At 45.3% G+C, this 27,690-nt stretch overlaps 2 protein-coding genes and 2 long non-coding RNA genes across 15 annotated transcripts in view; 2 read left to right on the top strand and 2 right to left on the bottom strand.

Annotated features, from left to right (window-relative positions):
• ttn.2 (titin, tandem duplicate 2) overlaps positions 1-9,317 on the top strand; it is a 217,544-nt gene extending 208,227 nt beyond the window's left edge. The window contains exons 248-253 of the mRNA XM_046054487.1: positions 184-489; positions 619-1,001; positions 1,317-1,527; positions 1,651-7,395; positions 7,520-7,807; positions 8,022-9,317. Coding sequence (XP_045910443.1) covers positions 184-489; positions 619-1,001; positions 1,317-1,527; positions 1,651-7,395; positions 7,520-7,807; positions 8,022-8,314 — 7,226 coding nt within the window. The 3' untranslated portion in view covers positions 8,315-9,317. The remainder of the gene's footprint in view (positions 1-183; positions 490-618; positions 1,002-1,316; positions 1,528-1,650; positions 7,396-7,519; positions 7,808-8,021) is intronic.
• Positions 112-11,916, bottom strand: LOC123974062. Its single transcript, XR_006825758.1, has 3 exons — positions 11,335-11,916; positions 603-731; positions 112-449 (listed from the first exon to the last, which is right to left on the bottom strand). It is a non-coding gene; the product is annotated as an uncharacterized LOC123974062 (long non-coding RNA).
• Positions 11,917-13,236: 1,320 nt separating this feature from the next.
• The window catches only part of LOC123973740, a 34,594-nt gene continuing 20,140 nt past the window's right edge, over positions 13,237-27,690 (top strand). For all 4 annotated transcript variants that reach the window (XR_006825681.1, XR_006825683.1, XR_006825682.1 and 1 more), the window contains exons 1-5: positions 13,237-13,377; positions 16,635-16,725; positions 23,239-23,386; positions 26,354-26,782; positions 26,909-27,067. This is a non-coding gene — a long non-coding RNA (uncharacterized LOC123973740). The remainder of the gene's footprint in view (positions 13,378-16,634; positions 16,726-23,238; positions 23,387-26,353; positions 26,783-26,908; positions 27,068-27,690) is intronic.
• Positions 24,958-27,690, bottom strand: part of enox1 (ecto-NOX disulfide-thiol exchanger 1) — a 155,538-nt gene continuing 152,805 nt past the window's right edge. For all 9 annotated transcript variants that reach the window (XM_046054004.1, XM_046054006.1, XM_046054005.1 and 6 more), the window contains 2 exons: positions 26,876-26,961; positions 24,958-26,767 (listed from right to left, as the gene is read on the bottom strand). In XM_046054004.1, coding sequence (XP_045909960.1) covers positions 26,636-26,767; positions 26,876-26,961 — 218 coding nt within the window. In that variant the 3' untranslated portion in view covers positions 24,958-26,635. The remainder of the gene's footprint in view (positions 26,768-26,875; positions 26,962-27,690) is intronic.

The raw sequence follows: 27,690 nt of genomic DNA on the forward strand, positions 1-27,690 counted from the left end.
AGTTTGCAATTTACGTAGATGAAGGTGTGTGAAAATGTCAAAATATTCTTAATAAATATTAGTATTCTCATGTTATTTGTTATATGAATTTGTTTTCAGATCACCCACAAAATAGCTATTACTAGATCTATGTGCTGTAAATGTATAAATATAGCTCATTCCTTTATTTGTTTTTTTTCCCAGATAAACCATCCATCCCTGAGGGCCCCGTGGTTGTTGATGCCCTGCTGAAGAGCTCAGTTGTCATCAGCTGGAAGGCTCCCAAGGATGACGGAGGCTCCATGATCACTAACTACATCGTGGAGAAGCGTGAGGCCAAAGAAGGCGAGCAGTGGCACCTGGTGTCCTCCTCCATTTCTGGCAACACCTGCCGTGTCCCCAACCTGATCGAGAGTGCTGGCTACTACTTCAGAGTTTCTGCCCAGAACCAGTACGGAGTCAGCGAACCTCTGGAAATCCCATCAGTAGTCATCGTCAAGAGTCCATTTGGTATGCCCATTCATAAATAAATAAATGTAATGTAAAATATTTGCCAGTTTTAGCTTCTGTAGCTACATTGTAGAGAGGTAAGAGTAACTTTATAGATCACAACAGTAACATACCCTGCTCATTTCTCAGAAAAACCTGGCATCCCACAGCAGCCCTTCATCATCAGCTCTACAAAGGACTCCTGTGTTGTCTGCTGGAAGCCTCCAACCAGCGATGGTGGAGCTAAAATCACCAGCTACTACCTGGAGAAACGTGAGAAGAAGCAGAACAAGTGGATGTCGGTAACCAGTAAGAAGTTTGTAGAGACCAGCTACGAGGTCACCGGCTTGATCGAGGGCTTCGAGTACGAGTTCCGTGTCAAGTGTGAGAACATGGGCGGCGAGAGCGACTGGAGTGAGCTCTCTGAGCCTATCATCCCCAAGTCTGACCAAACTCCTCGTGCTCCTGTGTTCAGGGAGGAGATCAGAGACATGACTGTTAAATACCATAACAATGCCACATTTGTCACTAAGGTATTTTATTTGAAATATATTACATTTGCTCTCACAAATTCACATGCTGTGTCTTCATTGTCTAAATATGTCAAACCTAAAAGTGATTGTAGTCTAAGTGTTAAAAGAACACCTAGAGTAAAATGAAAAGACTGACATTACTGAAATTCGGTTATACAGAGGTTTCACTCTGTAGTGGATGCTCAGAGATTTCATAGATATAGGTGTTCCCATGTGACTCTGTAGAGAAAGTATTCAACTTTCAACGTCAACACAAGTCTGCTTTGAGTTATTTTTCAGCAAATGATTTAACCCACTTATTTTTCCTATCACAAGGTGGTGGGATATCCCAAGCCTGTGTTGAAATGGTACCGCAGTGGAAAGGAGATCCAGGCAGATGGAACCAAGATCAAAGCCCTGGAGTTCAAGGGAGGCTACTACCAGCTGGTCATCACTGCAGCTGATGAGAATGACGCCACAGTTTATCAAGTCAGAGCGACGAACTCCTCAGGATCCGTCTCTACAACAGCCAACCTGGAGGTGGAAGGTAATGATATCATTTTGGTATAGTTTCCTAGAGTCCATTAAGTGATTTGCAGGTGTAATTCCTTAAATAGAAATCTTAATAAATATAAAACTAATGTGATGGGTTTTTTTATTTTAATTCCAGTTCCTGCTAAGATCCACCTGCCCAAGGAGCTCCAGGGAATGGGAGCAGTCCATGCAGCCCGTGGTGATCACATCACCATCAAGATCCCCATCTCTGGCAAGCCTGAGCCAGCAATCATTTGGCAGAAGGGTCAGGAGATCCTCTCCAACTCTCCTTATTACCAAGTCATCACCACTAGGTCTTTCACCTCCCTGGTCTTCCAGAAGGGAGTGCAGAGAAAGGATAGTGGCTACTACATTATTACTGCAAAGAACAGGTTCGGAACGGACAAGCAAACCATTGAGGTGGACGTGGCTGACATTCCTGATGCTCCAAAGGGACTCATTGTCAGCGACATATCTCGGGACTCCATCACCTTGACCTGGGAGCCTCCTGCCAGTGATGGTGGAAGCGATATCATTAGCTACATCGTGGAGAAGTGTCCCACAACTGCTGACAGGTGGATCCGCGCTGGACAGACCGCTGATTGCAGCATCACTATCATCAACATATTTGGAAAGACCAAGTACCAGTTCCGCGTCATTGCTGAAAACCACTTTGGCTTGAGCTCTCCTTCTGAGCCAACTGAGCCTATTACCACAAAGGAAGACAAGTCTGTGATCAGGAACTATGATGAGGAAGTGGACGAAACCAGAGAGATCACCAAGGAGGAGGCTCCATTCTACAAGGTGAAGGAGCTGTCCTCCAAGTACGTCATCACTGAGGAACTTGCTCGCTGCCAGTTTGGAGCGGTCCACCGCTGTGTTGAGATTGCCACCAAGAAGACCTTCATGGCCAAGTTTATCAAGGTCAGAGGAACTGACCGTGAGTTAGTTCTCAGGGAAATTGAAGCCCTTAACCTAGCAAGGCACATGAATATCATCTACCTACATGAATACTTTGAAAGCATGGACGAGATCGTCCTAATCTTTGAATTTATTTCTGGAGTTGACATCTTCGAGCGCCTTGGGACCAGCAACTTTGAGCTTACAGAGCAGGAGATTGTCCGCTATCTAAGACAAGTCTGCTCTGCCCTCAAGTTCTTGCATAGCCACAACTTTGGCCACTTTGATATCCGCCCAGACAACATTGTGTACACCACAAGGAGAAGCACCAACATAAAGATTATTGAGATGGGCCAGGCTAGGCTTCTGGTTCCAGGAGAAAACATCAGAATGCTGTTCTCAGCTCCGGAGTATTGCGCCCCTGAGGTCCACCGTCACGACCTAGTCACAACAGCTACCGATATGTGGTCTGTTGGTGTGATGGCCTATGTTCTGCTCAGTGGCCTCAATCCATTTGCAGCAGAGTCCACTACAAAGATGATTGAGAACATCTCCAACTGTGAATACATCTTTGACAGTGAAGCATTTAAGGACATCAGCCTAGAGGCAATGGACTTTGTGGACAGACTTCTTGTCAAGGACAGGAAGCTCCGTATGACAGCCCAAGAGGCTCTGGACCACCCATGGCTCAAGATGAAGATTGAGCATGTCAGCAACAAGATCATTAGGACATTGAAACACAGAAGGTACTACCAGAGTCTGGTAAAGAGGACAGATACTATTGTATCAGCAGCTCGTGTAGCCTATGGTGGCGCCTTCAAGAACCAAAGAGGACTGGCTGTGGGTAAAGTGAAGATTGGAACTGAGTACCATGGCCTCCGCACTGGTCCTGTCATGCATGGCTCAGCTGAAGAAGGTGGCCATGTCAGATTCACTTGTATCATCTACCACTATGACAAGAGTACACAGGTGTCATGGTACTTCGGTAACCGCCAGCTACACCCAAGCCCCAAGTATGAAATTACTTACAGCAATGGTTTTGCCAGCATCTATGTAAAGGACATTGAAGTGAGTGATGATGGTGTGTACAGATGCAAGGTAGTGAGTGACAATGGAGAGGACAGTGCTTATGGAGAGCTCTTCGTTGAGACAGTGAGGAGCATCAGAGAGCACTATATAAGCCGCTCCATCAAGAAACTGAGGAAGAGAGTCGACAAGACTAAAATCCTGCAGAGACCACCCGAGTTCACTTTGCCTCTCTACAATCGCACAGCCTACATTGGCGAAGATGTGCGCTTTGGTGTCACTATTACCGTGCACCCAGAGCCTCAGGTAACATGGCTTAAGAATGGAGAGAGAATCAAGCCAGGTGACGATGACAGCAAGTACACGTTCACCAGTGATAAGGGTCTGTACCAGCTGATGATCCACAACCTGGACTTGAATGATGATGCCGAATACACCGTCATGGCCCACAACAAGTTTGGGGAAGACCGTTGTGAGGCCCGTCTCACTGTGATACCTCATCCTGTGATGGAGGAAACTATGAGGCCCATGTTTAAACGTCTGCTGGCTAATGTTGAGTGTGTCGAAGGACATAGCGTCCACTTCGAGCTCAGAGTCTCAGGAATCCCAATTCCTACTTTGAAATGGGAGAAGGATGGTCACCCACTACAGTTAAGCTCCAAGGTAGTTGTCATACAGGAGGACGTTGACTATCATATTCTGCACATCAGAAATACTCTGCTCGAGGATGCTGGTGTGTACAAGGTTACTGCAACCAACTCTGCTGGCTCTGCAAGCTGCCAGGCTGTACTGAAGGTGGACCGTCTTACCTACACTAGGAGAGAGTACAAGAGCGAGGAGGAGAAATACTTACACGTACAGAAACAAATTGAAAAGACCAACAAGATGGCTCAGCAAATTGTTGCCACTGAGGAGCTCATACCTTTCAACCCCACAGCCCAGGAGGCTCTCAAATTTGCTGCAGAGATATACAAGCCTGCAGTGAGCACTAAGAATGTTGAGGGTGAGTTCGACATCACAGTGGTAAAGTCAGAGACCAAGAAGCTGGAGGAGGAGAGGCGGATCTTCATGCCATATGAGATCCCTGAGCCTATGGTTCATGATCCCAGAGTTCTGGATGAGGACAAAGCTATCAAACAGTTTGTGCCGCTCTCTGACATGAAGTGGTACAGAAAACTGAGAGACCAGTATGAGATTCCAGAGAGGATGGAGAGGATTGTGCAGAAGAGGCAAAGACGTATTCGCCTGTCCAGGTGGGAACAGTTCTATGTCATGCCCCTCCCCAGAATCACAGACCAGTACAGGCCAAGATGGCGTATTCCAAAACTCACTTTGGATGATTTGGAGACAGTCAGGCCCGCCCGCCGTTCACCTTCTCCTGAATCCGAGGTTTCCTTCAGGTCTAGGAGGAGGTCTCTGGGAGACCTTAGTGATGAGGAGCTGCTGATGCCTGTGGATGACTACCTTTCCATGAGGAGAACAGAGGAGGAGAAAATGATGCTGGAGGATGAACTGGAGCTCGGCTTTTCTGCCTCTCCTACCCGCAGCCCTGTCCGTGTTGAGCGGCAAGCCATGGAACGTGAAGAGAGGAGGCAGGAGGTCAGGCACGAGGCTGTCGAGGTTGTGGAGACAAAGAAAAAACGAACCATTTCTCAATTTATGAGGCGGAGAAGGTCACTGTCTCCCACATACATCGAGCTGATGCGTCCAGTCTCAGAGCTGATCAGACGACCACATGCCAGGTCTCCAGTGGAAGTAGAGGGAGAGATCGTGGGGAGGAGGTCCCCCACCCCTGAGAGGACCCGTCCCCGGTCTCCCAGCCCCATCAGGTCCGTTGAGAGGTCCTCCCGCTCCTCCTCCAGATTTGAGCGTTCTGCCCGCTTCGACATCATGTCCCGCTACGAAGCCAGAAAGGCTGCTCTGAAGTCTGAGAGGAAATATCAGGTGGTTAGCCAGACACCTTTCAGCCTGGACCATGCTCCCCGTGTGACCGTCAGGATGCGCTCTCATCGCATACCAATTGGCCAAGATACCAAATTCACCTTGAATATCCAAGCCAAGCCAGAGGCCGAGATAAAGTGGTTCCACAATGGAAATGAAATCTCTGAAAGCAGCAAGAAATACATCTTCTCCAACATGAGTGGTGTTTTGTCAGTCACTATTCTGGACTGCCAGGAAGAGGACAGTGGAACATACCGCTGTGTATTCTCCAACTCCAAGGGAGAAGCTTCTGACTATGCCACTCTTGATGTGTCAGGTAGTGGCTACACCACCTTCTCCTCTCGCCGCAGGGATGAGGAAGCTCCCAAAGCTTATGTTCCTGAAGTCACTCGAGTTGACCACTACCACACCACCCACTTCAAAGCTGGCTATGCTTCCGAGACCCACTTGGAGGTGGAAGAGAGCAAGTCTAAGCTAACGGAGACACATGAAGTTGTCACACGTGAAAGATATGCTGCGTCCTCTGAGAGATACTCTTCTGCAGAGAGGTATGACTCATCCATCAAGTACGCCTCTACAGAATACCTTTCATCTGGTTCTTCCTATTCTTCCGACAAGTTTTCTCTGACTGGGAAACACACCACATCTGAAGCTAAATTGAAGTCATCTTCTACTGCTGTTGCTGAGGACGTTTCTGTCCTTAAGGTGAAGCCTTCTCTTCCTGCCAGTATCCTCACCAAACCCCAGTCGGTGACAGTTGCAGAGGGAGAGACGGCCAGATTCTCCTGTGATATCGATGGAGAGCCTGCACCCACTGTAACATGGATTCACGAGAGCAGAACCATCGTATCCTCTCACCATGTCAAGGTCACCACTACTCAGTACAAGTCCTGCCTGGAGATCTCCTCTGTCACTGCCTCCAATGAGGGAAGTTACACTGTGGTGGTAGAGAACTCAGCAGGCAGACAGGAGGCTCACTTCACCTTGACCATCCGTAGACCAGTTCCCAAAGAGGAGGTTAAGGCTGTCAAGTCCCCTGAACCATCTGTCAAGTCACCCACTCCAAGTGTAAAGTCACCAGAGCCTTCAGTGACGTCTCCTGCTCCCTCCATAACCTCCCCAGTCCCCAGTGTCAAGTCCCCGGAGCCTTCAATTAAATCACCAGCTCCAAGTGTTAAGTCCCCTGAACTGGGTCTCAAGTCACCAACGCCAAGTGTGAAGTCTCCTGAACCAGAGGGAATAAAATCTCCTAGGAGCATCAAGTCTCCCGAGCCATCGGCTGCCTCTCCAGCACCCAGCTTAAAATCGCCAGCCCCAAGTGTCAAATCTCCTGAACCTGAGGGAGTTAAGTCACCACGGGGTATAAAATCTCCTGAACCCAGACTCAAGTCACCACCACCAATGAAATCTCCAGAACCTGCAGGAATCAAAACACCGAAAGGTGTGAAGTCTCCAGAACCTGCTGGAATCAAAACACCGAAAGGTGTGAAGTCTCCAGAACCTGCTGGAATCAAAACACCAAAAGGTGTGAAGTCCCCAGAGCCTTCAGGCATCAAATCACCAAGGGCCTTGAAGTCCCCTGAGCCCGTGGGAATCAAATCACCTCCTAGGATGAAGTCTCCCCCTCCCATCATGTCCCCCAAAAGGGTTGTGTCTCCACCCACTATAAAATCCCCAACCCCGAAACCTCCCAAGGTCCTGAGTCAGCTAACAGCAGAGGCCGTTGAGGGTTCGGTGAGGATGTCCTGTTCCTGTGAGAGCAGCGTCAGGGAAGTGGTGTGGTACGTCAATGGGAGAAGGCTTTCACAGAGCAGCCGCTTTGAGATGCACTACTCTGACGGCTCCTGCAGCCTTGTAATCCAGGATTTGGCAGACAGTGATCAGGGAGAGTACACTTGTGAGATGACGTCAGAGGGAGGAGTATCCAAATCCTCCTTCTCCTTCACTGGACAGGTGTTCCAGTCCATACGCATGAAGATCACGGCCTACAGGGAGCAGCAACTGGCACTTAAAGGTGAGCAACTGCCTCAAGTATCCAAGCAGATTTAGTCCTATTTCAAGCTAATTAATAGAAATTCTGACATAGCTTTAAAGTCATTCTAAAGATTTACATATTTTTCCACATCTACCCTCATCAGGATCAATGATGATGAGTCACAAGGAGGCGTCATCCATGAGCTCATCCATGATGAAGAAAGAAATGCACATGGTGGAGGAGTCGTCCTCCTTATCTTCTTCTGCCCAGCAGGCAATGATGTCCTCCATGATGGAGTCCAGCTCCTTCAGCAGCATGGCAGCTGAGATGAAGTTTGAGACCATGTCCATGTCCAGCATGTCCTCCATGACATCTGAGACGTACGCCATGAGCTCCAGCAGTCTCACGGAGATGTCCTCCCACTTGGAGGGATCCTCATTCAGAGCAATTGGTAAGACACTGTCAATAATGAAATCTGTTGAACAGTGGGTCTGGGTTTGTGTCAGTGTAACGGTAGCTCTCCTTTAGCTTCTTCATGTCCACTCTAATTTTCAGGCAGCCCGGTGGTAGTTCTTTTAAAATAAGTAACTACAACGTTTTTTCTTCGTACCTAAATTTGAAGATTGAAGTTATCGTCACTGATGGACATGTACTGTGGTTTCCAGGTTCTGCTCCAAGGATTGAGGCTCTGCCAGAAGACATCAGCATCGAGCCGGGCAAAGTCCTTACAGTCACCTGCGCCTTCTCTGGTGACGCCAAACACATCGAGTGGTCACGTGGCGGTAAAACCATCGAGGTGACTGCTGGAGGACGCTTCCACATCGAGACCTCAGAGGACCTGACCACCCTCATCATCACCGGGGTGAAGGACGAAGATGCAGGAAGCTACACCCTTAAACTGTCCAATGAGCTCGGATCCGACACAGCGACTGTTCATATTAGCATCCGATCAGTGTAAAAAAAAAAGAATCTAATCTTCCACTTCTCCCCTTTTCCCTACTTCCAGGCCTTTTTATTTATTAATTGAGCGAAATAATCTACTTGATAAAGATCTGGATTTCTGTTCTTGTAAATATGAACTATTTTTGTACCAATCTTGACATTAATTTATGCCAAACTAGACTAAAGTCTAAAGTTGTTATAAAATGTGCCATATTGGATAACTATGACTTAGGATTTTTGATCCATTTTTCTGTGACATGTACATAATGTATATAGCCGAATTTAACGGTTATGGGAAATGTATGCATTGTTATTTATGACAATATTAACTGAAACAAAATGAAACTGAATGTGGTTTAACAGGAGAAAGTTTCACCAGGAACGAATACCCTGTCAAACCAAGAAACTAAACTCTGTGCCTCAACGATAAGTTGAAGTCTTAAGATTGCCTCAACAGGTAGAGAGGCTCCCTGTTGATGTTAACTCAGAGACAAAGATATGAACGCACTGCCGGAGAGTGAGAGCGGTGCTAACAAGAGCGTGAGATCCTGAGTGCTGTTTGCATCTACCCTCATGTAAGCAGGACGACTGGACCTCACGCTCTGACTGATTATGTCATACCGCCATTTCGATGACATGCTCACAGTGCGAGCGGCCTGCACTCCCTGAGCACAAGTGTTTCTTTTGTTTTGTGCTCTGCTTCTGGCAAACGAACACTCGCTCGGCTCTTCAGTCGTACCATCAACCTGGCCAATCACATAAAAAAAACAAGAGTCCATCCTGTGCTTGTTTGCAGAAGCAGAGCTGTCTCTTGGAGGTCTGCTGTGTGTTTGTGTGTTAGTTTTTAGAAGTTCACCTGTCAGCCAAGCAGATGTACCGCAGCCGAAACCAACCTGGCGCAGCGTTCAACGTGGACGGGAAGATTTGATTGAAGTTAGAGTTGTAGAGTTGACTATTTTCGCAGCCTCCTTGAGTTTTTCTCCAATTATTGATTTAATAAAGCATGATTATCAGCACTACAGGGGGTCTCTGCTGTGGTTATTTGTGTCCATTTCTGTTTTCACGTCTCTGTTTTATCTGGAAAATCACAAGAAGTGGAGTGTAACACATTTAGATTTTCATTCGGGTAAAGATACACTTGATACTCTGGGTCACATGTCCACGTTTTAGCGCTCTGTATCCCACTAAGCTGCAATTTCATCCTTTCACATTTGGCTTTTAAAAACATGTCTCCTCGCTGAGTATTACATAAAATAAATACTGTATATCTTCACTGAGGCTGTATTGACAACATATTTTTGTGGCTGATCTTAGAAAACATTTGGACTTTAAATGTGAAGTATTTAAAGTTCTGTGGATTTGAACTGGAGTATAACTGGAGGGTTATTAGGGCTGAAGGGCTGAAGGGCAGATAATGCACCAGTACATGTGGATCAACACACAAACAAGGAATGAAAAATGTTTTATTTCATTTGATTTGTAAGGGGTTACATAATATTAACATTTGATGTATTGAACCAGAAGTCATAAGACATTGTTGTATGACTGAGTTACATGTTTGCCAGCTGCCTGACAGGATGAACGAGTGATGGCAGATGATTTCAGTCTTCTTCATTCTTTTTAAACCTCACTTAGTGTTTTCAGATTCAGTGAGCGTATCCAGTGATGTTGTCAATGTCAGATCAGTCTCATCAGCTGCAGCGTCTGATCAATTACTGATATCCAAAAAGAGGGCCAGTAAAAATGCCACGCCCCTGCCTCACGCCACACCCTCCCGCGGTCTGTCATGATTCTAACTCACCTCGCCTCTTTATGTTGGTCGATCCGTTCTGCACATGCATTACATCACATTTATTCATTTAGCTGACGCTTTTATCCAAAGTATGTCTGAGGTCGCACTGGGGCAACGAGGGGTTAAGCATGCATCAGGTGGTGACTTGTGTGGACATTGGATAGCCCAGTATCCCAGAATGCATTTCGCACAAACAAGCGGCAATGGCGGAGGAAAAGACCCAAAACTGTAAGTTATAATACTGCTGTCATTGTGTCACGGAGTGCAGTTTTGGTATGCTGACTTTGTACTTTTGACTTTTCTCTGCTTTATTCTGTTTTTTTTACAGACTTGTTATTATCTGGCGGGCGGCCAACGAGAGCCTGTTCACCGGCAGGTGAAATTCAGCCATATCTGGATGGGAGTGAATATTTTGAGTGCTTGTATCATGACCTGGATATCTGGAGAACGTTTGGAGCCAGATTTGGGCAGCCTCCATCCATGATTGATTAATGATTAATATCTTATTGAAGTGGCAACGTGTCCCTCCTTGTTGATGTGTTTGTTTTGCCCAGGGACTTTGTTACCATGTCTGGACTGGAAATAAATGCCAAACAGGCCAAAAAGTTAAAGTTAATCTGCCTGTTTCTTTGCATTGTTATGTACACGCAGTACCTGGTTGTTGCAGCCTAACTGCCACTACAGGTGGTCAGCACACCGGCCGCCAGCCCTTCTGCAGAAGAAGCCAGGGCCAGCCAGCCGAGCAGGAGGAGGCCCAGGGACCGCCGGGCTCTGCTGGACTTCATGAAAGAGCAGGCAGAGAGGGAAGAGGACAGGGATATCTGTCTCTGTTCAAGAAACTTGTAGATAAATTGTAAATAGTATTCACTTTAAAATCCAAGCCAGGCAGTTCCTTCTTGTGTGTATTTACAACAAAACCCCTTAAAAGTCATGTTCATCCAGACATGCAGGCACGTTATAGTCAACCTCATCCACTTTGACCCTGTCCTCACTGTAATCTGGGCCCGGGCCTTCCCCCTCCTCCTCCAGGATATCAGGCGGATGCAGCAGGCACCAATCACCTTCGGGGGCAAACAGGCCGGATCTCCAGGGCCCTCAAGAAGATTGAGCCCCAGCGTGTTTTTCAGGACCCCAAAGGTTTGCTCAGTAATGTTCCTTGCCCTTGCAACTTCCGGTAGATATATAAATGAATTGTGTATTTTAAAGTTGCTGTGAGTTTAATGAAATTGAGAGAGTGACCTTACCTGCTACACAGGAAGTACCCAGCTGCGGTGATCTCCTTTGGACAAGCGCATCACTGAAGGAACAGGCTTTCTCTTGACGTAACACTTCTTCTGCGGCTCTGCAGGAGGAAGAATCCAGATGTGGCAGCAGCACCACAATGCCTCATGGCCAGCAAGGCGAACAAAGCCGGCCTCCATCTCCTCCGCTTTGGGGAAACGAATAGCTCTGTGGAGGATGACCATCATTTCCTCCACAACGTTGTGGACGGTCCTGCAGACTGTGGCTAGTCGCATGTCACGTTTGCGGTTCTCCACAGCTAAGCCAGTAGACCATGACCAGCACCTCAACTTCATGGCTCCATCCATGGGCTTTTTACCGGGGCAGAATCTGGACCAGCACCGGGCGGCGCGAATGAGGAGTTTGTCAGAAAATTTGCTGGTTCGCGTGAGTTCAAATTTTTCAACTTGGGCAAGAAATTCGCTTGACGCAATGTTGCGAAAGCCTATCAGTGGTGAGACTGTCCAAACGTCACCGGCGGCTTCGGAGTGTTGTTTGGAGAGGACCAGGCGAGCGGTGAGACCTGGTCGGCGGGAAGCTGCTAAAGAACGGGGTCCGTACATTTGTCAGGTCCGTCAGCAGGTGACAACTTTTACAATGTTTGTTTTCTGAATGTAGTTCTGATCGATCATCATTCATCGTTTATTAATTGGTATTTTCATTATTATATTTATTTCTTACTTATCTGTTTTTAATATTTAATATTCAGATTATTCTAAATACTCATTGTCTCTTATGAATTGTTGAAGTAAGGTGACCAGATTTCTGAAATTAAACCGGGGACATTTTTGGTTTGGTGCTCAGTACGTCATTAAAAATAGTGTTATTATTTATGAAAAAAGGGGGACAATTTCAGTATTATTATAATCTGTCCAATATGACTCTTCTGAATGAAATCAAGTCATTTTGAGGCAGAATGAATAAGTAGAAGCTGCAGTCACTTTCTGGCATGTGAAACAATGCATTTTATGGGTTATTTTGGCTGTTAAAAAGGTATTTTAACAGGTAAAAAGGACTGGATTGGATGCGACTAGGCTGTCCCATTTCGAAGGCTCCTTCAAATGCGGCCTTCTTTTCGTCCGTTTGGAGGATCCAACAGCTGGATCCTTCGCAGCCCCAGGTATCCCGACATTGCGCGCCGGTTGATTGTCCCAGCGTAAATAATGGCGTCGGCTGTGGTTGTGGAGTTGAGCCCCCCGGATTTTACCTATAAATGTAAGTATTGGATTTCAACTCACTTCAAAAGCCAACTACACAAATGTAAAAATAACAAGAGGCATAAAAGCGCAATGGGTCGTTTAAAGAATAGTATTGTGGATTAAGTTAACGTGAGTTCTGGCGAGCTAACGTTACCTGCGGTTATTGATGTGCTAACATTAACGTTAAACGCAACTCGGCTGGGCAAGTTACAGCCTCAAAAATAAAGCCTTTAACGTCTTCACTTAAAATCGAAGAGGTTCAGAGTCAGGATAGTCGCGATATTATACATCACTTACACTTCATATTATGTACATGAAAATACCGCGTAACGTTAGACTAGTTTAACGTTAGACGGGTTGTGAACCCTGCTTGGTTTTCAGACAGTTAACGTTAGTAACAAAAACCTTGGGATACAGTACACGGTTAACGTAACTTTGTTATTTATGCTGCTTACTGTTTGGTGATGTAGAGCAAAAAACTTACTTGAACATGTCGTTTTGTTTTAGGGAGCAAACTGTCCTCTTTATAGAGGCGGAGACTTCACGTCACTTTCCCGCCTTCGAGTCTACATCCAGTGACGTCACGGCCCCCTATTGGAGAAGCCGGTCCTCAAGCCACGCCCCTTGGAGCGCGAATATATAAAGAACCAAGGTGGCGGACCGGAACGGTGAAGTTTATCAAAGTCAAGTTTACTTTGACCGTAGGGAGTCGCGCTCTTCAGCCCACCGCAGCCCACCGGCGGAGAAAACAAAACAAACGCCGTTTAATGCCTTCTGTTCACCGAGCGCCGACGCCGTCTTCCTCAGGTGCGGTGTCAGCACGCAGCTAACTAACAGAACGTGGCCGCTAGCCGCGATGCTACACTCCGTTATGTTACGCTCCATTCACTGATGCTAAAAACGTTAGCGATCTGAAAGTCCGCTAGCTGCAATGCTAATTAGTGACCTTTAAATCCCCATTCGAGTACGCTGAAAGTGTCAGCGACTTTAAAACTGTGTGTTTTAAGAAATACTCCTGATAAGCAAACACGTTCACGCCATGTTGGTGTATTAAAGAGACTGTTCTTCATTTATTTTGTGTGTTTAGATATAGTTTGCTAGAGAATTTAACCGTTAGCTTGCGTTTTTTTTGTTTTAAAGGGCTGAAATTAACTCTTACTTTTAGTTCCTAGAATTAATTAAGTGATTTTTAAATCACCCTCTGATGTCCCCATCATATAGCTGCCCTTCCACAGCCATCTGTGACTTATGGCGTTTGCTGATGAATAGATAGCTTTACTTGCTGCTAAAGTAAAGCTAACTGCTACTAGCTGCTGTTAGTTAGCTCAGTTAGCTGTCATATTAGCCGGTGTTCTGTCGATTTATGCTACCTATCGAAATGTGTAAAAAAAAAAAAAAAAAAAGTATAACAAAATCCTTATTAGTCTATCAGAATACGCTGCCCCTGGTATCTTAAATAAAGATGGCATAATATAGTATTTCAACATGCTCCCCATCTCCTTACAGTGCACATGGAGTGAGTAGTGGTGCGATATAAAATGATTCAGTAGTGGGAGCATTTTTTGACTCTAGTCTATCAGAATATGCTACTTCTGAAATGATGTTTTCAAAAAACAGAAAACGTCATAATACGTAGACAGATAGCTATACCTTTTGTGGGATTGGAAATGGGAACACACAAAGTAGCGTTTTTCAATAGGGCAGCAAATATCGCCAGAACACCGGCTCTGCCTGGACTGGGAGCTCGGAGCTCTGGGGGAGTGTTAGTGTTTGAGTTACACTTCTAATATTTCTCAAGACATGGAGGTTTTCAGGCCGGGGGGGGTTTATAAAGTCTGTGGCCAGGGGTGGGGGACGGCGGGCAGCGGCGTGTTCAGCAGCCTCCCAGTGAACACAGCCTGAACAGGACTGAGACACAGAGTTTTTGAGGATGGACGGAGAGCTTTAGTTTTTGCTAAACCATTAAGTAAATGCGTACTTGTATAGCGCCTTTCTAGTCTTTTCGACCACTCAAAGCGCTTTTACACTACATCCACCAGTCACACACATTCATACACTGAGCCTAAGAGCTCAAACGGAAACTAGCATTCACACTCACTCATACACTGGCGGAACAGCCGCCAGGGGCAATTCGGGGTTCAGTATCTTACCCAAGGACACTTCGACACGCAACCAGGGATTGAACCACCTTCCGATTAACGGCCAACCCGCTCTACCTCCTGAGCCACAGCCGCCCATAAGTGCTGCTAACTGTCTGCATCTGTAGCTTGGTTAACATTAGCCGGGCTGCTGGCGGTCCTATTAGCTGACTCCGGTCCCGGGGTTCCAAGACCCAAACCCGGCAAGAAAACCTCCTCGGTACCGTCTTCCCTCCCGTCAGCCTGGCCTGTGTGTTCGGTCCCAGCTGCTGTGTTCACTCGACCGGAGCTGGAACCAGTCTGCACAGAGTCTGCATGACGGGGTTCCAGTTTCATGAACTTTCATTATTTTCCTCATTAGAGTGATTTCTAAAGGTGTTGTGTTCGGTGTTACAGTTAACATGGCTGTAAATAACCCGCGGACAGGAGTTTGTGTCACATTGTGAGTCATTCAGAATTTGGTTATTATTTTTATTTTTTTTACACATAACGCGAATTAAATATTTGCTTCGCGTGAGTTTGACTGCTGGACTGCTCACATGAGTGTTACCATAGACGCCATAGACTGTGTATAAAAAGGTTCACACACAACACAATGATCTGAATTAACCCAGCCCACCTTTGCTACAACTCTATGGACCCAAAATAAACATTTTGCTGCGATTTAGTTACAATAAACGGATCAAACTGGTGCTGAAATAACGACATGATGCTGATTTGTTAAAAATATTAAGTCTTGCTTTGTCAGGTCTGTCAGCAAGACGACAAACAACTTTTAAGGTGCTTGTTTTCTAAATGGAGTTCGGCTCTGCTGAGCTAAATTCTTTCTTAGTAAAATACAACTATAACTATGGCTAGAATAAGAATCAAGTAACAGACGCCTCTTTTCTGAACATACCCGGTAGTTCAGCTTCCCTTCTTACTTTTCTCCCAGCGGCCTCCTGTTGTGCCCAGTCTGCGCTTCACGCTGTGCGCTTTGATGGTTAAAATAGGGCAGAGCATCTCATGTCGTCTGACGTGTTGGTCCAGATATTATTTTCACCATGTAGTATTACACCTGTGCTGCTCTCTGGTAACAGCACCTGCAGACAGTCTGCTGCCTGGACATTTAATCATTTAGAAACTTTGCCATTTGCACGTGTGTGCTGTTGCTGAGATAGACGGCGTTAATAGAAATGATACAGTCCATAACAGTAACATTGAGAAGCTTTTTATCCATCTAAACATTTTAGACAGACATTAGACTTGTGGAGGGGTTTTATTTGTAAAAGGACATTTGAGCCGTCCCACCCTGCTCCCTCTGTTTCAGCCTCTGCACGATCTTATGCACCAAAACACCCTGTTTATAAGAACAAGGTTTCTGAATTGGGCTTCTTTGAAGTAAATCTTTGCTCTCACCTGAATTCTCACAGCCAGTCCTGCCTTATATATGGAAAACCTGCAGTTTGCAGCTGTGGCCTGGAGGTGTCAGTGCAGCCACAGTGTAAAACAGCTGATCAGACTGGAGAACCCAACAGGAAGTGGATTCAGTCCACATTGACCCAGCTGGTCTGGAGCCGGTCTCTCTGCTCCGATCTGTCAACATCCTGCATGTTGACGGTTTGTTGTCAGCTGCTTTCTTATTTGTTTACTGCGTTAAAGCTCAGGAACAAACGGTTTGCACTGAAAAGTCTTCAGCTCATATGTTTTCTATGCACTCTATTTTCTCTACAAAATCACCCAAATAATTCTAGGATGCTTAATTATATAAATGGAGCAACTGAAGTCATCCGGTCAAAATGACCAATTCCAATATCATGCAATTTAGCAGTTTAGTTTTTGTAGGCACCAAACAGGAAAATGATTGTTTTCATCTTGAAATGTTAAAAAATAACCTCACATTACTTATTAAACGTCTTATTTCTGTTTTGTTGTTTGTCTCAGCAGGAGCGTGCAGAGCAGAGATGGAAATGAATACCCGCCACCCGCATTTTCCCTCTGGCGCTAAATGTTGGAAGGCTACCCGTCACATTGGCAGGTAAATATATGCAGCATATAATATCTACTTGACTTTAATTAGCAGCAGACCGGCGTTCTTGTTGGTGGTGTGTCGCACTTAAAAGTGGTCCCCGATGTACCAAGGGATCTAAAATTGTGTAACACACGGATTAGGGCCATTCATTGGTGGTTGTTTATGTTCATGTCATGTTGCGTTTGATTGGCGTAGATTAGTAAGGGGTGGGCGTTTGGGGGGGAGAGTGTAGAAAGAAGTGGAAAGAATATCTGCGTTTATGTTGTATTCACTTCTTCATACTGAACAGTTTGCAGCTTTATCCCGTGTGAAAAGGCCTTTATCCCTCCACCATGTGTGCTTTCACGCAGCGGTCCGGCTTTACAGGAAGCAGTGGCGTGCCGGCTGTAGCTTTTCACAAGCCCTCTTTCTGTCTCGTGTTTGTCTCCAACTTTCCCGCTCAGAGGCGGATAAAATCTGCTCCATAGCTTTCATAAAGTGCAGCGATTGGCGAAATATCCCTGTAAAATAAGGCAGCGTGAAAGCTGCTGGAGTTTGGAGCTGATTACAGAAGTTGTACTTGTGTTTTTAGCTGGTGGTCCAGTCAGTGTCTGACACATGGTCAGATCTTCTGTTGGTCCTGCTGTCCTCCCCAGAGATCAAGGAGAAAATGATCCATTGGCTCAATAAAAAATATTGATCCCATAAAAGTTGTGATGCTGTGGACCAGGACCCTGTCAGAACCAGGAGGCCAGAAGAGGCTGACTGTAGAAAGTGAGCAGTCTGAGGAGGCTTAAGTTGAATGATTAACAAGCAACAGTTGATTGTTTGAAGTACATTTAATAGCAATACTTTTGCTTCATATTTCACTCTGGCCTCTTTAAGTTTTTGTGTTTGACAGAATACATTATCTCAATTAAAAGGACGGAAACAAATGTGTACGTGACACAAAAGGCAGTTTATTTTTTTTCTTCTACCAGCCGCCTGGGCAGCTGGTAGATGTTTTACTTAAAGAGGCTATTTGCAGTTGAAATTGATTTATATATATTTTTTTTTTATTGCGATATTTGTGAACGAGTTGTAACCCCACGTAAAAATCAACCCTTCGTTCGCTTCCTCGGCTTCCTCTGACAGCCGGTTTGTAACAACATGTCTCAGCAACATTGCTCTTGTGTCCATGAGCAGCAATGCACTTTCTGCATTGCTGCTCAAACACTCGCTACGCACCTCCTGATTCACAGGTACGCTGCTCTTTAGAACACCATCTGTCACGTATGTTCTGCATAGCACGAGGAGTGAAAACATTTGTAGCGCATTGTTTAATGATCGTGGGAAATTTTAGTAGCGGCGGTCGTGATTCAGCAGCGGATTGCATATAGAGGAAACAGTGATCCTACTTTCAGAACGCCACTGCCTCAGTCGAATCAGGCTCCGCCCATCGACGCATTGAATCTTCCACTATTTGGGCTCCGCCCTAGTTGAAACTGGCAGAACGTTTCCCCCCACTAAGAACATGAACTGCATGTTGTTTTGGCCCTCGCTGCGTCTGCGTGGCTGTATCCAGGCGCAGCAATATGACATCATGAGCGCGACAACAGCAGCTACGTACGTTAAAGCATTGTTTGATTCTTATTGGCTAAATGTTTGGACAACATTTCAAGATCCGATAATGAAAATGTGCCCAATATCAGCCGAAAATGTATCCGATCGATAATCACTGAGCGTTTCTAACGGCGGTGTCTGTGTTGCTCTGCAGTCACGCTGCCAAAATAACAGTTGCCGGTGGCGCGGCCGGACACAATTAGGAGGAAATGCAATGCCACCAAGTTGACCAGTCACAGTTCATGAGGTCTGCGTCGCTGCCGTGACAGTTTTGGGTCGTTTGTGTCAGATATAATTTGGCCACGAGTACCATAGGCACAGTAGTGGAGTACTTGGGTAAAAGTACTTCATTCCGTCCCTCCTCTGGTTGTACCACAGTACATGCTTGGTGTTGAATCCCAGCAGGACCGCCGTTCACTGCGATTTTTGGACGCACCATTTCATGCCGTCATTTTCGGTTAGACACGGCTGTCGCCCGGCAGCAGCAGCACAATGGCCTCCGTACGACTTCACACAAGAGATTTCTCACAGTAACTGCTGCCAGGTGTGATGACAAGCGGGCGTCTGCGACGAGAGGTGACAGCGGCGGGGGATATGAAGGAACGTCTCGACACCGCCGTCGACAAAGAGAACACAAAGAGCCGTGGCTAATTACAGCGGCTGTCAACAGGCTTCATTAGAGATGTAGCTCTGCTAATGGAAGGCTGCTGCCTCCGCCTCGTCACGGGGCCGCTGAACACATTATTTATAGACCAGCCACACACGCTTCCTCATTAGCATGGAGAGCAAGTGACAGATTTATTTTGGCCGGGAGGCAACTTGGCTGCTGAGCTGATTTTTTTCCTTTTTAGAAAATGGGATGATTTTAAAATAAAGCACCAAAACATCTCATGACAAAATGTCCCAGCTGCTGTTTGAGACGGTTTTCCTCAAGGTGCTGCTTGAGTTTGTGTTTTGCTGCATTTAGTCCTTTTGTTTGATTCATATTCAGGCTGCAGTTGGAAATATATGAAATTTACTGCACTGGCTCAGATACGGAGCAGATAAATCTAAAGGTTTGCCTTTACCCAGCTGTTAGATCAGAAATGTATTTTGGCCCTAAACCATTCAGTGCTTTATAAACTGCTTCGCTATGAGCCATCCAGACCCCTCAGGTGGTCAAAACTAAACAAGGAGAAGCGGCGTTCAGTTATTACACTCCGTGTATCTGGAACAAACCTGTAGTAACACATGAGGCTGCAGTCTCTCTTCATTGAACTTACTCTGTAAATTTCTGAGGCTTTTTGAAGACCGGCCGCTCGCTCGCCTGCCATTCACCGGTCTTGTGCACGCCGTGCTGCCGACAGCTGCGTGCACGTCGCGGTTCCTCACGGGTCTATTTTAAGTAGCCGGCTATTTAAAAACGATAAAATATTCTTTGGTTCGTCAACGGTGATAAATTATCACTGCGGACAACCACACACGTCCACGCTACGCCTACACATGCGCACTGACGACCCAGGGTTAGGGTTACAATCTAGGATTTATTCACGCACAAGTTTCATTCTTTTTACATGTTTATTTACAGCATTAAACGTTGACATTTATACTGTAATTAGCTGTATATTAACTTATTGGGAGAAAACTGGTAGTTCTATGTAAAATCAGACGTTGAGCTCCCCCATATCGCCAAAATGGCGTGATCCTTGTTTCACTGCGAAGCTTCGACTGTGAGACTGACGGTTGTATCAGGCTCCGCCCATCGAAGCATCGAATCTTCAGGCTACTTTAGCTTACCTCTAAATAATTCCAGTTGGACAACAGCAGTTTCTCTGGGTTGTTTTCGGTCACTAAATTGTGCAAGAAATTGTTCTACGTGGTGGTCAGTCTCATTTGTTTATGCAAATTAACTTGTCAGAAATAAAAACTGTGCACACAGAAGGACGAGTTGAACATTTCTAAAGTTTGCTGTAGCCTGATTTGGAGAAGGCCGGTATGCCAAAGAGTAAAATGTCCAAATCAATACCGACACGCTCAGAAGCACAAACTGCTTTTAACTTGTGAGAAATAACAGGAAGTCTTTAGCGTGAGCTTTGTAGTGGAGCGTTAATCCAACGCAGAAGCTGGATTAATAATCCAGCGCAGCAGCTGGATTATTAATCCAACGCAGAAGCTGGATTAATAATCCAGCGCAGCAGCTGGATTAATAATCCAGCGCTGTGAATGAGCAGAGAGGCAGCTGCTGGAAGACGAGACGTCGTATTTAAGTTTATGTTCTGCTTGCAGTTTGTTAATTTGAAAGGTTGTTGTTTTTTTTGTTTTTTTTTTCTTTAGAGCTCGCTAAGACCTCTTTGGGGGGGGCGCCAAAAATGTTCTCTATGCAGGAAAAACCCTGGGTGAACGTATTTATTTACATTGCACAGCCAAAATGACTAGATAGGCAGGGCGTAGCGACTGTGCGATGATTCTCTGCGTAACGTTGTGCGCAGGGATCTACCGTGTGAGCATTTCACGCTCATACGCCCCTAATGTAGATCCGTGCGAACCGGAAAACGACTTTACAAGTACAACCGACCGTATTCTTCCACCACGCCGGACCCCCAATACTAACCGTTCAAAACGTGGTCGGCCTGAGCTCGGTGGCCGCTTGAACAAGAGCAAAATGCGCCGTGAGCGGCAGGATCGGTAGACCGAAGACAACGGGGAAAATATATGCAGCGTTTGGGTTTTGCTAACGCTAGCTGTTTTCATAAAGCCGACACGCTCGCCAGTGTCCCGTCTCATGAACAGATCAATCACAGCCTGGATGGAGCGGGACATTAAAAAAAATAAAAGTTTAATGTGCTGCAGCGAACTTTCCAAATGTTGAACTCATCGTTCTGCAGAAGTACTTTACTGACGAGTTGGTAGCGTACTTAAAGTTGGAGACTAGAGCATTTTTCTTGCAAAGATTTAATAAATAAAAACAACCCTGTAATGAAACGGCTGTAACTGGAATTAAAATTGTGTGAAGCTTTATACTGGACTACTGAAGGAAATTGAGTATAGTAACATCATACAATTAATATCAAACTAATAGTTTACTATTAATATATTCAAAGTATATTGTTAATAGTAATGTTATAATATTGTACTAATACTCATTTATAGTAGCTCCTCCTCCAGGTTGTGGATGGAGTCTCTGCAGTGGACAGATTAAAAGAGAGCCAGTGTGCCAGTATGTGCCGCCTCCAGCCGCCGCCTCCTGAGAGCAACACACTCTTTATTCTGTTTTACTAAAGTTATTGTTATAAAAGTTTACACAGATCTGCTTTAGGATGCAGACCGCAGCTGTTGATCACAAACGTCTGTGCTGCTCTGCCAACGTTATCATCACTCAATTTATTCTCTTCAGCTTTGTTCCCTTCTGGCTGATTTGAATTATGTTGTATTTATATGATGAAAGTTATCACAAAAGAGGGTGAAAACCTCTTAAAGGTGCGTTGGGTAGTTTTTAGTGGCTTCCAGCAGTAAGGTTTCAGATGGCAACCAACAGTCCATATTTATGCCTGAAAATAAGTTACAGCTATGTCAGGTGGTTATCGACTGGTCGGCGTTTGAAGGCAAGCTAACGTTATGTAATTTAAACACAAAATAAAACTTAACATGATTTGCAGTAATGACTCTATACTGAAAATGGCAGCAGCAGAGGTCAGTAATAACGCTGTAATAATGCAATAATATGAAATATCTGCATTTCTTTTTGTTACTAATACTTTGCTTTACCAACAAACATCTTGATCCTGTTGCTTTTACAGTCGCATCGTAGCCTCATAATCGTAATGAGGTGCCTAGAAATTCCCATGAGGTGACGAATCGCTGACCCGATAATCGTAATTGAATAGAATCGTGAGAGCAGTGAAGATGCTCACCCCTAATGGACTGTGCACCGGCTGTCTGGACTTCCTAGAAGTGCTCTGTGCTTTCAGGCCACTTGTACCGGTGGCCGAACAAGCGGCTTTAAAACGGCAGACACGTGTAGTTGTGGGTGTCACGACCCCGGCGACGTGACAAATTTCAATATCGGCGTTTGTTCTGTCTGTAATCCGTGGAAATTGTAGACATATTGAGTTTGGATGGGATGTTGGGAACTTCAAAAGACATTAAAAAGATTTACACATGCATTGTTTTGACACATGTAATGTTTTCTTTACCATTTTCATGCCCTGGTGGGAACGTTTAGTTTATCTGACCCCAGTACAGAACTAGAGAGCCGGCCTCAGGAATCCTCATCCAGGGCTGACGGCGCCAAATGAAGACTCAAAAGGCAAACATGAACGATCGTATCTGTAACGATTCTGAGGTGCATTTTATTTGCACATTAACATCCAAAAAGAAACATCTCATCCGCTTAAAAGGACGAGTTTGCATCACTAATTAGCTTTACTACCCTCAGCTCCTCCGGTCACCTCCGTCCTTTCTTTTCCTAACAACCGCTCATCTGCAAACTGAAAAATAACTTGCCGTCTGCACAGGACAGAGCTGCAGGCTGCGTTGGTTTAGTTTGTACCAGATGTAGTAATAAAATTCAGCTTCCAGTTACTCTCTATGTTGAGCTAATGTTAAGGTGCATAGCAGCTAAAGACGCAGCCTGCTGTAGAAGCTTTCCTGCTCAGCTGCGCAGTCTGAAGGGGAGATGTTGGCGGGGAAACGGCAAACTTTTCTTGGTCTTGAGAAGTCGACACTCTGTAACAGACACTGTGCATTTACTGTCTGAATATTTTCCTCCGCTCGCGTTCACCGCCGCTTCTGAACGCGTAGAGGGAAACACTGATGTTCCGCCCGCTGCCTCCTGACATGTAAACACACCAGAGACTGTTTGAGCCTCAGGTGATCTCACGCTCTGCACCTGCAGTGTAGTAAAGGGCAAAAGTCGATGCTTATTTTACCTGTTTTCTGTTTAATTTGCTTCCTGTCCAGAAGGGTGTGATGCTGCCGTACAGACCAACAGACGCACACGGCGTGAGCTGCTGGATGTGGGGAATGACGCCGCCGCCAGCTGTTGTGTACAAATCGTGACATGAACACTGAGGCGCCCGCTGAGAGAGCGAAGCCTGCTGTTGACACAGTGAGTCCAACAGAGACATAAATACTGCAGCAAGTCTTCTTCTTGGTCTGTGATTATGTTCCCTGTTCTGAAGTGGAACGCTGCCCCAAATCATGAAACAGAAGCACAGAAATCTTCGAGCCTGCTGCTCAAACCTGAGGACAGCAGCAGTGGGGATGTTGCAGTTAGCACTCGGACGAGACGTTCCCGTCTGTAATTTAATAAAGTAATGTGACACACGCTGCTAATCACTGCTGACGCTAACAATGAATGCGTTAATGAACAAGTAGTGTTTGTAACTGATGCTGTTTTTAATCAATGTCACAAGGTTCAATTGAAGAAATGATGAAATTCACTGTTAATGTGTGGAAATTAATACACCAGCGCCGTAAAAAACAATGGCAGGAGTAATTACAGAGACGTGATGGTGGCGTTTCAGATTAATAAAATCATGAATTGCATTTTTATAGCTCATTTCAGAGCACCCGAGGACTCGTTACGAGAAATAAATCCTGAACAAAGACATGTCTTCATGGAGGCAGGATTTATTGCAGGACAGATGTATAACGCTGCATTAGCTTTAGATCTGTGAACCTGATAAACTGACAGCTGCTGAAACAAATATTCTTCCAATAGGTCGTCTAGACGAGCCGTGGCCTCACATTGATTACTCTAAACTTTAGCATCAGGCTACATGAACGCTCACCGTTGGCGTGAATATTTTACTTTTCGTAAGAAAGCGATGAGCAGTAGCAGCTGTAAAGCATAATGATTGATTTAACTTATTACCAAACCGGCGCTCACTGTACTCTTGATGTATGAGCTGCTTACAGTAACATAATGTGGGAAATGTTTAAAACTAAAACAGTAATCGTAGTCTGTATAACAGAAGTGGGCGTAGCCGCCGTGACGTCACCCGTTGGTTTGTCGACTACCGCTTTGAAGCACTTTGGACGTCGCCATCCTTGTTTGGTTTTTTTTGGAACCAGACGTGACCATATTTGGACGAGAGGGTGGAGCTAGCTAGCTTGGTTAGCTGTAATTAACATTAACTGTGATATTAGCTGGGATGCTAACTAGCGACAAAAGGGCTTAAAACTAAACTAAATTCCTGAAAAATGAGCAGCCGACTCCTGATAAGCTTTTTCAGCGGCGCTGGTTAAATGTACACAGAGCAGCTTGTAGCCCCGCCCTAAAGCCTCCCCTGCTTCCTGGTCTCTGTTCCTCTAAATGGGACCATAATTTACTAAATGAACATCATGCTGTGTTGAAGAAGACTTGAAACTAGCGACTGAGACCATAAACTCATCAGGAAAGTGTTTACTGAGGGAATAAATCAGCTGAGAGGTAGAAACATTTTCTCATAGACTTCTATATAATCACACTTCTTTCTGCAGCCGCTGGAGTCGCCCCCTGCTGGCTGCTGGAGAGAACGCAGGTTTAAGGCTTCACTCTTCAGACCCGGAGGTTCCCGCTTAATCAAATTGTAAAATTGTATTTTGGATCTAAAAATCTCCTGCATTAAAACTACTCAAACACCTTTAATTTACTCAAAATTACTTCAGTACATGCAACAAAGTAAATGCAACGAGTTACTGACAATACATTTTTATTTAAATTAGAAAACAAACAAATACTCCCATAACTTTACGGAAGTACAATACAAAATCACTTAATCATCATTTGAGTTTGACACGAACAGCACTGTGGTCTTTGGAAACGCAGACAAAACAAAAGCATCTTCATCCCTCCATTCGCATGTTCTCCTCCATCACACAAGTTTTCCCCCGTCGCTCCATTCAGACGGGAAAAAGTTTGCAAAACTAATCTGTAGTTAACTCTTTTCCTTAAGAAGTGTATATATATTTTTTTAAAGCAGGACACAGTCAGGACCATTGTTAATCATGTCGTCATATTTAAATACAGTAATACAGTCGGCTGCTTCCAGTGAGCAGCTTCTTCGCACAGTATAATGAAATAAATTAAGCGGAACGATTGAATTTTCTCCTCTCCCTCATGTCATCCTTTACAAAATTATTCTCTCATATTTCCATCAGTTTTTTATTTTCATTTCAAATATTGCCCTTTTTCCACTTTCACCCCCCCACCTAGGGGGTTTATCTCAAACCCCGGAGAAGTTTCCCTCCATTATTCTCTGCCGTTAATAAATATTATACGTTGCTGTTTACTATATTTGAACCATATATTTAAATTACTTTAAAGACGTCATATTCCGCTTTGTGGCCGTTTTCCTTAACTGTCAGTGGACACATAGCTGTGATGTAGAGACAGAGCTCAGTTAATGAAAGTCAGTTTATGAAAGATAAATGTTTTATAGTAACTCACTGCTCTAAAACTCTTGATCTAGGTTGTGTAGCTGAACCGAAGCAGTGTTCATAAACTGGTTAGGACCCGCCCTACTCTGCTTCTTGATTGGCTAGTAGTCCTTAGCTAGGTACTGAGCATGTGCAGCTCCCAACAAAGATCTAATAGAAGTGATATGCTTCACTCTGTAGCTAAACCGGCACGTTCAACACACAGGGTGACAAGAGGATCTGCAGCAAATGACTCAAAAGGTTTTCTTAAAGCATGTAAACCTACTCTGGTACAAACCCCCTAGATGAAACTATGAACCTGAAAATAAGCATATGACCTCTTTAAAGTAAAAACAAGAGATTTAAGGGTGGGATGATTTTTGTGTATTAAAATCCTTTCTCCATGGTTCATAAACATAAAACATAGCATATGGCGGGATATGAATTTAACACAAGCCTTTCCTCTTCAGCTCCATTTGAGAGGCTGTTCTCTGTTAGCGAGGCACTGATACCATATCTAATATTACACCCACACTTTCTGGATAAAGTAGGCTGCTTTTATTTTGTTGAGGAATGCAATGAGGGCTGGCATGAAACTTGATAAACTTTTTACAATGTGTAAATGCTCTGAAGGATCAACTTTGGTATAAGTTTGACTCTCTTTCTGATTCAGGTTGCTGCTGGCTGTTTCACGCTCCAGGTGAACCAACCACAGCAAAGCAGAGGACCACGATTCAGTTCAAAGCAAGGAGGGACGACAGGAGGAGGGTCTCTGGTGCTGCTCACTGTGATGAGGATCTTCAGTGAGGCGACGATCAGGTCAACCCAACAAGTGAAAGGGTTTTGAGATTTCCTCCGTGAACGTCAACGCCCGACACGCCGCTACATATCCATCGTGGTTTGGGACAACGGAACGTGGATCGGGTCTGAGGCGTGTGCGAGCGGTCTCCCTGCGTCACGCTGAACCCAGGCTGTCAAAACCGCAGAACTTCCACCGCTTCTCCAGGGTCGCACCAACGCCGCTCAGCTCCTGCCTGAACATGCTGGGCAGACGGACCATCAGACGCTCCAGCTCCCCCGCCGACACCTGAGGGGGAGACGGGTGAGTGACAGACAGCAGAGGGAGGGGGTGAGACAGCAGTGATTGTGATTGAATGTAGAGTTTTGATAAGCAGAAAGCTGTGACCTCTCCTACCTTTGAGTCCAGCCTCTGTATGTACGACCACAGGTACTCCAGGTTGGCCCCGAACGGATGGACGTGGAGGAAGGTCGATATGATGCCTGCAGAGAAGAAGTGAAGAAAGGTCAGACGAGCACAGACTGAAGGGACATCCAGAGGTCAAACACGTCTCACTGTCAGACGGCCAGCAACAGAAGCAGAGAATGGGTAAGCTACAATAATATAGAAACTAAGTATTAATACTAGTAACATTAATATTTTACTAAAGGATGTTGTATTTCTTCTTTGTGTAATAGTGTGCCTTTTTTTACTATTTTAGACGCCAAAGTGAATCACTAGAAAAATGCTGTATTGTGTAAATTGTTTTCCATCAGTATTCATGAACGGGGGGGCTGGCTTATTGTTTTTCCCATGAGTAAGACGCCTCGAGCAAGGAAGGGCTGGCTTGCTGGCTTGTTGTTTGAGGGTTTTCCCTGATTATTGAGTATTGTTGAGTAAGACGCGTCAAGTGAAGTAGGGCTGGCTGGCTGGCTGGCTGGCTGGCTTGCTTGTTTGAGGGTTTTCCCTGATTATTGAGTATTGTTGAGTAAGACGCGTCAAGTGAAGTAGGGCTGGCTCGCTGGCTGGTTGGCTGGCTCGCTGGCTGGCTGGCTTGTATTGACTAAGACGCGTCAAGTGAAGGAGGGCGGCTGGCTTGTTGGCTGGCTCGCTCGCTCAAGGGTTTTCCGTGAGTATTGAGTAAGACGCGTCAAGTGAAGTAGGGCTGGCTCGCTGGCTGGCTGGCTGGCTGGCTGGCTGGCTTGTTTGAGGGTTTTCCCTGATTATTGAGT

The sequence above is a fragment of the Micropterus dolomieu genome, linkage group LG07 (assembly GCF_021292245.1).
Source record: "Micropterus dolomieu isolate WLL.071019.BEF.003 ecotype Adirondacks linkage group LG07, ASM2129224v1, whole genome shotgun sequence".
Classification (NCBI taxonomy): Eukaryota; Metazoa; Chordata; class Actinopteri; order Centrarchiformes; family Centrarchidae; genus Micropterus; species Micropterus dolomieu.